Source organism: Temnothorax longispinosus, chromosome 10, assembly GCF_030848805.1.
Source record: "Temnothorax longispinosus isolate EJ_2023e chromosome 10, Tlon_JGU_v1, whole genome shotgun sequence".
NCBI classification, from domain to species: domain Eukaryota; kingdom Metazoa; phylum Arthropoda; class Insecta; order Hymenoptera; family Formicidae; genus Temnothorax; species Temnothorax longispinosus.
In genome coordinates this window covers 11862642-11875160 of record NC_092367.1, presented here as the reverse complement: position 1 = coordinate 11875160, position 12519 = coordinate 11862642, and the positions used below count along the sequence as shown (strand labels likewise).

The following is a 12519-nucleotide window of genomic DNA, read 5'->3' as shown; positions in this document are numbered from 1 at the left end:
GGGACGATAAAGGACTTCACGAAATAATTCTTACAAAATCCAGATCTTTGACGCTGTTTCGAAGCCATTGTACGTTAAGTCCACAATTTCTGCCGCGGGGGACAGACGATATGACAGGCCGAACCTATTGAAAATTCTAATAGACATGATGTTCTATTATTTTACGATAATATATTTGGAAGCGGTTAAGCCGTTATCGATATTTTTTCAATTAATTTTCACACAAACAGTCTAGAAAATTAGGGGTATGTAGGTTGTTAGATTGAATTTGCCGGGGTTAGTGCGCACTATGTGTATACGTTTGTTTGTCAACGATTTTTTGTGGAATAGTCCTGCTTTTCTAATCTTCTATTTTTTTGGGAAATAAGCACTCGACAAATCGTCAACAGACTATTGTATCACGATCAAACCAGGTGGTAGAACTTTTCCGGGCGATCACGTGACTCGCAGAAGGTATAATTTCGTTACCGTTTCTTTTGGCAAGCCGGTTCCACGGTCTTATAGATAGGTGTGGGTGTCAATCTGTTATGGAATTAAATGATTGATTTTTATCTCGCAAAGAATTGTATAACAAAGTAGGGCTTAAAAATCAGTTACGGAGAGGCCCAACACACATGTGATAACAGTTTTTCTGTTTACCGATGTATTCGTCTCAGACCTGTGGAAAGGTTCCTTGGTTAAGTTCTTCAATTGTTTTGGAAAAACTGGGAAATTAATTGATATTAAATGGTCAAAGAATATATTACACTGTACAAAAGAAAAATAGGGAACACTTCATAAACCTAATTAATGCTTATTAGTTTCATAACTGCTGTTTAAGGCGGGCGAAAAATGCTTCGTAAAAAAAAATTTAAAAAAAGCATTTTGAAGCTTGAACGGTCAACTTTAACGAACTTTGGGGGGACTTTGTGGGTACATAATTTTTTGATTTTCTTGTGGTACGCCTGTATAAAAAGAATCACATTGGTTTGTCTTGAAATTAACTTTATGTTCGGACACTTGAAACTCAATTAAAAAAGTTTTTTTCAAAAAAATTCATGATAAACGTTATCATTAACTACTAAGTTTTACCTATCAAGATGCTGTTTTTAAATTTTCCTATGATGTGTTTTACCGATTTACACGACTTTGCAAGCAAAACCTGGATTTTTCAGAAAAAAGACGTAACTCGATGAAATATCATCGTAGAACAAACAAAAAAAAAGATTTTAAGCCTCAAAAGGTCAGCTTTAAACGTGGTATCGGTGATTATAAAAAATTTTCTGTTCCTTGTTTTGGTGCTAAAATTTAAGACTTGTGATTTAGTCTTATAAATGAAACCGTTTTAAACTTCTGCAGTTTGATAAAAATTTTTTTCAAAACAATCAAATACCACAACACTGTTAACTTTCCACCAAAATGGCTTTGGACAAATATTCTACGATTTTTGTGGACCGATTTACACAGAACTGTGAAGCTTAAAACTGACTTTCTTCTGAATAAATGGACAGGTTACGCCCCTGACATATTACCGCATTTAACTCAATGTGCACCAACGTGGGGTTTGTCACGGTCAGATTGCCACCGATGTATGTGGGTGTGTGCGTGTGTCACAGCAGAGTAATAAGGATCTCTGACAGTCTCGTCTATTTCTGCACCAGTATTTAAAGACCAACCTAAGGTGGACATTGGTTTACTGCTAATGTCGGCGGATAAATGGCTTTTAAATGAAAAATAAAAGGCGTAACTTCAACATTGTGAACATCGGTAAAAAAAATGGCGTAGGTAGGTAGGAAATTTTTCAAAAAAGCTTGTAGGGTAAAATGTGACAGGTGTGGTATTGGTTTAAATTTGTAAAATAAATAAGTGTTTTTTACTCAAACTCTGAGTGATTAAACACACCCGGTAATTGCTAATCAATAAATCAACATTTTTAATTTTCGCACCAAACAAGGAAACAGAAAAAGAAACATTTTTTATATTCACCGATACCAACGTAAAAGCTGACATTTTGAGCTTTTAACATCTCATGCTGTGGTTTTTTGTTGGTACTAACATGAGTTTTTCATTCGAGTTTACGTCATTTTTCTACTACTTACATTTATCTAGTCTCGGTTTTTCGCTTTTCTTATTAAGGTGTAATTTTTTTCTCGGTCAAAAAATCGTAGGAAGGGGGGGGTGTATATGTTTTTTCACCCCCCTTTTAAAAAAAGCCACATTTCTTGTAGGTCTGAAATGTACAGTTTGTGGTGTATTTGTATTGGAGTTGTGAAAAAAAATTTTGTATACCACGAGGGAGGGTAAAAATGGGATCATTTTCAACGAATAACAATCGTGTCCATTCGTTTAATTTTAGCCCAACCACACAAAAAAAGACCCCAAACAAATGTTTTCGACAAATCACCGCACGACACACCGTAAAGCGAATTTGGAGCTTTCTTAAAAAGGTCTTTTTTTTTTGTGTGTTCTACCGATGATTTTTCATCGTGGTTACCCCCGCTCAGTCTCCCCACATCACCTAAAAAATACAGGTTTTTCTTCAAGGAGTGTTGTTTTAATCGGTAAAAAAAATCATAGAAAAATTTAAACAAAAGCATTTTGTAGGTAAATATTTATGTAGTTTATTGTTATTTAACACGAGGTAAGGAATTTTTTGTAAAAACAAAAGTTTTTTTAATTGAGTTTCAGTAGTCACAATAAGGTAATTTTAGGAACAAAAACAAGTGTTCTTTTTTAAGGGGTACAACAGGAGGAAATAAAAAATTTTATAAATTTACCGAATAGTGCGTTAAAGTTGAAAACTTCAAGCTAAAATGCTTTTTTTGATTTTTTTACGTTGATTTTTGGCTGACTTACAGTCAGTTGAAAATAGCCTAATTTTTAGGTTTAAGAAGTTTCCCATTTTTTGTACGTACCTGTGTAGAAGTGGGGTAGAAATTTCCAGCGGGTTTTTGTTACGAGTGCTATAAAGTGTATATGTTTTATTACGAGTTTTACCAAAAACCCGGCGTCGCACGGAATAACGAATATCAAGGAAGTTTGTAAATAAAGTAGGGGTTGAATTTACTGGGAGTGCTATCAAGATATAACGAGTTTTGCGTTAGTGATCGTTATCTTGGAAAGCCCCTTCTTTTTACCCTCAGGTACAGAAGTTGTAAGAATTTCGAGGAACAAATTAATCGAAATTTTTAAAGAATTGTATTAGGATGTATGGATTTGTATGATGGATTGAATGCTTCTTGAGAGGGGAGAGGGAGCGGAGAGGCCACACCCCCGAGAGAGAGAGATCTTCGAGCCAGCCGTGGGGACTTTTTTTTCCCGCCCCACACCCCCCCCTCCCTTCAAACAATCTCCTATCACCAGATGACTCTCTTCAATAGAGGTGCCCCCCCCCCCCCCCGCCCAGCGGAATTAGAATATTAGGCCCGCCCCCCGAGCATCCTCGACATAAACTCCTCGACCTGCATCGGTAGCTTTGGAACACTACAAGTCTCTTCATAATTTTTATTCATCGCTTTCATCCCCCCCCGGGGGGAGAGAGAGAGAGAGATTTACTTCATTTAACTCCCCAGATGTGGACTTTCCGATGAAATCGAAGTCACTGAACGAGGAGAGAGAGAGGGAAACTCAGATAGTGATTAGATAAACCGATATCAAGTATAGATCCAAAATGGTATGAGAAAAGAGAAATAATAAGGCATATATTGTTCAAGAGATTTACTTTAGAGATACAATTATTAAAAGACAAAACGTGAGAAGAAGTTCTGTAGAGGCCCAATCCAACGCCCAAAAAAATGAGCAGAAAGACAAGAATCCACCCAATCAAAAAAGACCAAAACGAAAGAAACGCCCGCCCAAACCCACTGAACGCGCCAACCGAGGCGGGAGCAACCGCCGAACCCACCGAAGGAGCGCCCCGGACGGAAAGATAATAAACCACCAAATGACCCATCAACCCGAGAGACACGCCGAGGGATGCCACCCTAAAGACGAAGGAAATCGCCAAGAGAGACCGCATCCAGAGCAGAGTGCAGAGCTCAGAACGTCAACAGCAGACCCGAGAGAGAGAGAGAGAGAGAGAGAGAGAGAGAGAGAGGAGAGAGAGAGAGAGAGAGAGAGGAGAGAGAGACCGAGGAGAGAGAGAGAGAGAGAGAGTGAGAGAGCGAGAGAGATGGAGAGAGAGAGAGGAGAGAGAGAGAGAGAGAGAGAGAGAGAGAGAGACTATTTGCGTGTCTTATTACATATGTCCTCCGGGGCGAAGCCCGGGTAACCAGCTAGTATATATATATATATAGATATATCTATATATACCGGGTGTCTCAGACCACCCGTATTACCCGATTTATTCGTAAACGCAACATTTTAGAGAAAAATGTTTTAGACTAAAGTTGTATGGTTTCAAGGGGTACATAAGATGGTGTCATTAGTTTCAACTTAAATAGTTGCTCGAAGGTCACGTAAAGGTCACCTTTAATTTTTTTAATAGAACCACCTACTTTTTATTGCATATTCTTGTAGCTTATCTCGAGGGCTTTCCAAAACACTATAAGAAAGTATTTTTTCATTAAGAACTTTTGGAATTATAAGGCTTGAAAGTTCTAGTATTTTGACATAAAATACAAAATATCTTGTAAAACATCAAGTTTTCGGTAATGTTACCTTAATGCTTTTATGCACAGAATAATGAGACGAATCAATTGGTATAAAAAAAGCATAGTTCCTTTAAGAAAAAATATGTAATTTGCAACACGCATCTGCATACTTTTTCTTAAAAGCAACTATGTCTTTTGAAAATTCAAAATTCATTTGTCAAAATACTAGAACTTTCAAGCCTTATACGTCCAAAAGTTCTTAATAAAAAAATACTTTCTTGTAGTGTTTTGGAAAGCCCTCGAGAAAAGCTACAAGAATATGCAATAAAAAGTAGGTGGTTCTATTTAAAAAATTGAAGGTGACTTTTACGTGACCTTCAAGCAACTATTTAAGGTGAAACTAATGACACCATCTTATGTACCCCTTGAAACCATACAACTTTGGTCTGGAACATTTTTCTCTAAAATGTTGCGTTTACGAATAAATCCGGTGATACGGGTGGTCTAAGACACCCGGTATATATACATATATATATATGAGATTCTTACACACACACATGAATAACGCGGACAATCCCAGCCAAATACTATATATTATTTGTCTGTCATTAACTTTTTGATGGTATTGTCACGAGCGAACTACCTTAATAATAAAAATAAATACGAAAAAAATATATACAGGGTATCCCATTTTAATCGATCACCTCCCACAAATTTTTTTATTTGTGATTCTAGAAAAAAGACGAAAAAGTTGTTTGGTTTGAAGGGGGACATATAATTACAATGTCATGTCATACATGTAGTCATTTTCAAGAAATGTTAAAGGAGACTAATTTCTTAACTGAAACTTGATTTTTTCTTTAAAATAAAAGTTGTAGATCTCGTTGAGACGTTTAAAACACTATAATAAAGCTCTCTTTCATTAAGAATTTCCTGATATTTAAAATTTTGTTATATTTTTAATATAAAATATGAACTGTCTCGTAAAATATTCACTTTTTGATGACTTTACCTTCATAATTTTCTACGTAGAATAATGAAAGGAAGCGAATAATAATAATAATTTTTACATTTGCAATTTTGCAAAATTGAATGCGTTTAGAAAATACAATCGAATTTTTTAAAATGATTTTGTTTTTTTTACAATCGTTTTTTTTCATTATTCTACGTATAAAGGTATGAAGGTAAAGTCATCGAAAAGTGAGTACTTTACGAGATAGTTTATATTTTATATCAAAAATTATTATAACAAAATTTTAAATATCTCAGGAAATTCTTAACAAAAAAAAGCTTTATTATAATGTTTTTAAAACGTCTTGACGAGATCTACAACTTTTTAAAATGGGATACCCTGTATAATTTTTTTGTAGAGAATTTTATAAGTCTTATTTTTTATATATACATAATTTCGATATCGCTAATGGTTAGCAAGATATAAGCAAAAACTGAATTGCAGCACCATTTTTCTAAGATGGAGGCTCGAGCGCAACAGATTGAGTTCGGAATTTTTAGTATGTTTATAATAGTACGCCTGAATGAATAACATCTTAGCCAAGTTTCAAAACTTCATCAGTTATTTCCCTCTAATTTTCTCTATTTGACTGAACTAATAGCATCGTTGCAACATAGGTTACTCAATTTAGAACACTAAAACAAATTATGCCCAGGTTACATAAACTTTTAATTGTTAATTTTTTGCTTAATTTGGATCTTTTAATTTTTTCTAAAAATTGTAATCTGATATAATTACTTTTGTGAATATAATCTTTAGTAATTAAAAACATATTTTATGAGAAAATTTACAATAGGGTAACTCGGGGGAATATGCTATACTTAAGAAAAATATATGATTTTTTTCCTATTTTTCTTTCTTTTTGAGGTATCTTTGGATACTGGTCTTCTTTTTCTTTCTTTTATCTGTTATTTATATATGGTTTTAATGAAATATTTTGGTTGTTTACTATTAAAAAGAAAGAAATACAAAAGTGTTGCAAAAGTGGCATATTACCGGGTAATATGCCACAAAGTATGGGATAATATATGCCACATATACAAACATGTATAGTAATTTAACTTTAGAACGGCATTCTTGTCTAAAAACACGTAAAAGAATATTTTTATTACTTTCTTTGCATTTCAATAGTACTCTACTGTGTGCTACAAGTAGTCTAAATTATTCGGAATTTAATTTTGCAAAATATTAAGTACGTAGCCTATAATATTCTTAGCGCATGAAATAAACATGTTTATTCAACATTTTTCAATATTTTTTAATCATTTTTTCAATATTTATACGGCAAAATATTTATTTATACTGTTTACAGCTTCCTAACCTACTAGCAGTATCCTGCTACTAGGTTAGGAAGCTGTAAACAATACTAGCATTTTACCCCTATCTAAGTATAATAGTGGCATATTCTCCCAAGATGCAGTTTTATATTAAAATGAGCCTGTATTATACGATTGACAGTAAAACGAATCGGCGACGTACTGAATACTTTCATCCTAACCAATATTAATAGAACGACAAACTGATCGAGTTAAAAATAGTGTAATGCTTGAAGAATATCTTATATAAAACATTAAGAAAATTCTAAAAAGCACGTTGTCATACTTGTCATACTGTACTTACCTCATAAAAACTATAATACTAACAGGAAGTAAGTAAAACTTGGGCAAAACGTCAGATATAATATTTTTAACAATTTCACAGTATTTACAACAACGCTCCTAGCTGTAGCTTTGTTAAACATAACGAGTGGCATATTCCCCCCAGTTATCCTATACATATATGCATATATATATTTACATTATTTACGTATAAGTATTTAAGTACATATACATGCATACATATAGCAGAAAAATATATAAATTAAATTTATAATTATAAAATATATAATCTATAATTGTCTTCATACACTTAAACATCTCACCAGCCCATATAAATTCTGATATTATGATTTTTTTATTATAACAAACATTATACAATATTTCGTGTATTTATTGTTATGTTATGTTAATTTATTGAGCCCTGCAACCGTACACTCTTTTTCAGCACCCACTAACGGTATAAGGGTTTGTATCAGTGCACAGTGGCATATTAAACAAACCTTAAACTTTATCAAAAGTTCTGAAAAAATTTATAAGTGTTCCTTGAGATCTTAACTATAAGTTTAAACAATAATAATATTATAAAATTGATTTTGCAATTGTTAATTTAATTATTGAACCTTTGGAAAATATCACATAGTCGCATCATGTTAAGGACGTAAACGACCCGCATGTACGGTTACAGGGTTAAAATTCTGGATGTTTGTTAAGGGATGCAGTACAAAAATTAAAGTCACCTTTATAATAGCTCATAATAAGTCGTATATACATACATATCGTGTATAATTAACTTTTAAACATAATAAAATGTGTAACTATAATAAAAATTATGTTTATTAAAATCATATACATACAAATACATACATAATACATATACATACAAATTGTTTATAAAAAAATCAGACTTTTTAGACTTCAGAACAGGACCATATTAATTACAATTGTTGAATGTGTCGTGTAATGATATAAATTTAAGGAATCAATTTTTTTCGTGTTGCAGATTTTTCGAGGCATCAGTGGACAACAACTTCAATTATGAAGCTATAACAAACACTAGCTAACACACGTGCATGTCAAAAAATGTATTAGAGGCTGTGATTATTTTATCTCAAGATTAAGTTTGAATAATCCAATTATTTGGAACTATCAACTCTTTCATTTGAAGATATTCCAATGATCGATACATTGGAGCATTTATTAATCATTGGAGAAATTAAGGATTGAGTGCTTGTAACTTGACAAACTTATCGAAAGTATTTTGTCGTTACGAAACAACTAAATAGATAAAATAACTAAAAAGATTCATAATTTTCGGTCTCTTTACACACATACTTACACACACTTACTCACTTACACACTTACACAATTACACACACTTACACACACTTACACACACACACACACACACACACACACACACACACACATATATATATATTTAAGCAATAAGCTCCAGTAAAAACAAGAGGAAGAAGCATTGTCTAGAAACGAAGACGACAAGAAAACATTTAATATCACGGGACCGGAAGTGAGGTCTGTCACAGTTGCCAATTTAATAAGTAGCAATGTAGCAGCGCGATACAATGAAGGGTCGGAGGTTGTTATTACGGGGGATGTCGTCCTGGCAGCCCCATCCAGGTTAAGAGGAGCAATTAATCTGTCAACCACGACAACTGCAAAGACGGCGACAACGACAATAACTCCCGGTATGGATACCAGTGGTGATTCAAGTATGGACACTAACGGCGGCACCGCTGCTACGAGCGTCGGTGCCATTGCTTCTGTCGTCGCCAACGCTGCATCCTTGACATTGGTTAAGGCCGAGAGACCGGATCATCTGACGGGGACGTCGACGTCGCCTGCGACGGTAACCGCTGTAGCCACTGGACCGATCGGCACCGGAAATAATTTCTTCAGCGGTATCGCTAACAGCAATAAGACAGCTAGGTCGGACGATTGGCTGGCGACGAACAGTCCGGGATCACCGCAGAACTCTTTACAGAGCCAGCACGTGGTCTACTCCACTTCACAGCAGCAGTTGTCAGAACAGCAACCTTCGATGGCCCACTCCAGTCCGCTCACGCATCAACAAGTTAGCAATAATGGATATGCAAGTCCTATGAGCACCGGCAGTTACGATCCGTACAGCCCCAACGGTAAAATAGGTAAGTAATCATCATTTTGACAAAATTTGTGGATTACTTTCGGAAGAATACAATACATTAAGAATTATTTATCTAAAGAAAACAATATGTTTTTAATATAAATCATAATTATAAATTGTGAAATTTGCGTTATTACATAATTATAATTTTAAACATTTAAATACTTCTAAAAATTAAAACTCCTATTAATGTTTTCTTAAAAAATTTTATTTTGAATAACTGTCTTCTAAATAAAGTTAAAAATATATCGATCTATAGAAGAATCTTTTACTTTTAAAGAAAGTAAGCTTTAAGAGGATGAAAATGGTTACTTTTACCTATAGCCAAGCTCAATAGATTTCTAACTGATAATGACCTCGATTTCTGAGAAATCTGATTAATATATTAATTAAGATATATCTTTCCTGCCGTATAATTATAATAACAAATGTTACAAATAAGTAAATGTTACACTTTTTATCTTTTTTTATCTGAAGAAAATGTTACACTTTTTTATCTTGACATATGTATATATGTATTAAGATGTATTTTTGTGGTGGGTGTGCTATATATATAACTTAACAGAGGTGAGATTATGATTTTAAATATAACATAGGGTGTCCCGAAATTTATGAATCAAAATACCACAACAAGAAAGTTTTCAAAAAGATATTTGCCATTTTTCATCCTGAACAGTAGTTTTTGAGAAACAAGAGAATTGGCCAATCTCAGACTACGCTTAAAGCCGCGACCACTAACACTATCGACACGCAAATCACGAACAGGCCGCCGTGTAATCATAGTCTGCAATTGGCCAATTTTTACGTGAATATGCGTGCGCGTGTATGTGTTTTATTTAAACATACCTTTGTATATTCATAAATATATGATAACATTTCAGACTTGTTTGTGTCTAATACCTATATATTTAAAATTAACTGTCTTATATTGAAAATTGGAAAAATAAGTTTCGTCCAGAGCAACATTAACAATAAAATTATGTTTCTCAAACATAAATTAGCTTAATTCAAATTCAGTTTTAAATGCATTGTAATGTTTTTGCTTACAGAGTTAAAAAGTAGAATCAATATAAATAAAATCAATATGTAAATTAAGCTATATAAAATAAAAACACATTTGTTATACATATAGAGGAGACTAGGGTTATGTGTCCACACTAGGGTGGCTCTTATTTCTCAAGGTTTGAATTTTCTTCGCGCTACCTCTCAGTTTGGTTCCATTTTATGAAAAAATAATCTGTGTAAAATTTCAGCTTAATCGGATAAAGGGAAAGGGTGCCCCCACTGCCCCCAGAACCTTAAAAATCATAAAATCACAGAAAAAATCAATTTTATTTGTTTATCTTGCGAAGTATTAATTATATCCAAAAAAGTGTTATACAAAAGTTGTAGATCTATTAAAAATGCACATATTATCATCTACCACTTTTTCTCGTACGACTAACTATTTCCGAGAAAAATGTAAAAATCACTTCTTTTTATTACAAATCTTGACGCTGAGCGGCTGAGATAAAGTCTCTTTTTTATAATCTGGAAACTTTCGGCGATAATCACTTACAATCTGAAGCACATACTGTTTCTGTTGCTCATTTTTCGTAAATAATTTATTATAATCTTCCATAAGCTTGACCCCTCTCTCAGCCGAATCATTTACAACTCTCAATTTATTTACTAATTCCAGACCTTTTACAAAACTTTCATTTTTATGCCACGTCAACGGTTCTGTCTTAAGGAATTCATCATTCAAGTCAAATCTTTTGAAAAATCTTCTAGTTTCGGTGGAAACAAATTGTTCAATTCCGTTGTTAATAATTTCTGGGATTTTATCGATTTGTACTTTTATTCGCTTCTTATTTTTGTTTGATGATTCTGTTTCGCGATTCAAAGCATTGACCATTTTTATTTTCGATTCAAATGATAAATTTGTATCAAAGAAAGCTAATCCGACAATTTCAGGGCTCAAATACCATAAATGATTGCTTAGTTTTTGTAAAGCAACACGAGAGATACCACGATCAACAGCTTGATATTCAAAAAGTTTCGAAAGAACCCTGAAATCCAGATACGGTGCTTTGATTGCAGAAGGCGCACAAAACCATGCTTTGACATACACACTGATAAGAAAGATACAAATATCACAGATCGCATTTTCTTCTTGTAGTGATAATATAAATTCACCACGAAACAGAAAAATTTTCAAGCAATAAATCGCTTTGGCCATCCACCTCGCATGATGGATGGCCCAATTGCTTGAAAATCTTTCTGTTTCGTGGTGAATTTATATTATCACTACAAGAAGAAAATGCGATCTATGATATTTGTATCTTTCTTGTCAGTATGTATGTCGAAGCATGGTTTTGTGCGCTTTCTGCAATCAAAGCACCGTATCTGGATTTCAGGGTTCTTTCGAAACTTTTTGAATATCAAGCTGTTGATCGTGGTATCTCTCGTGTTGCTTTACAAAAACTATCAATCATTTATGGTATTTGAGCCCTGAAGTTGTCGTATTAGCTTTCTTTGATACAAATTTATCATTTGAATCAAAAATAAAAATGGTCATTTCTTTGAATCGCGAAACAGAATCATCAAACAAAAATAAGAAGCGAATAAAAGTACAAATCGATAAAATCCCAGAAATTATTAACAACGGAATTGAACAATTTGTTTCCATCGAAACTAGAAGATTTTTCAAAAGATTTGACTTGAATGATGAATTCCTTAAGACAGAACCGTTGACGTGGCATAAAAATGAAAGTTTTGTAAAAGGTCTGGAATTAGTAAATAAATTGAGAGTTGTAAATGATTCGGCTGAGAGAGGGGTCAAGCTTATGGAAGATTATAATAAATTATTTTCGAAAAATGAGCAACAGAAACAGTATGTGCTTCAGATTGTAAGTGATTATCGCCGAAAGTTTCCAGGTTATAAAAAAGAGACTTTATCTCAGCCGCTCAGCGTCAAGATTTGTAGTAAAAAGAAGTGATTTTCACATTTTTCTCGGAAATAGTTAGTCGCACGAGAAAAAGTGGTAGATGATAATATGTGCATTTTTAATAGATCTACAACTTTTGTATAACACTTTTTTGCATATAATTAATACTTCGCAAGATAAACAAATAAAATTGATTTTTTCTGTAATTTTATTATTTTTTCGATTTTCAAGATCCTGGGGGCAC

General features: G+C 33.4%; 1 protein-coding gene across 4 annotated transcripts in view; it reads left to right on the top strand.

The window, feature by feature from the left end:
* The window catches only part of Ecr (ecdysone receptor), a 185360-nt gene that overhangs the window by 58935 nt on the left and 113906 nt on the right, over nt 1-12519 (top strand). For 3 of the 4 annotated variants that reach the window (XM_071791165.1, XM_071791166.1, XM_071791167.1), the window contains one exon: nt 8182-9346. In XM_071791165.1, the coding sequence (XP_071647266.1) occupies nt 8890-9346 (457 nt within the window). In that variant the 5' untranslated portion in view covers nt 8182-8889. Of the gene's footprint in view, nt 1-8181; nt 9347-12519 lie in introns of those variants that run through there. The other variant, XM_071791171.1, reaches the window with a different exon arrangement.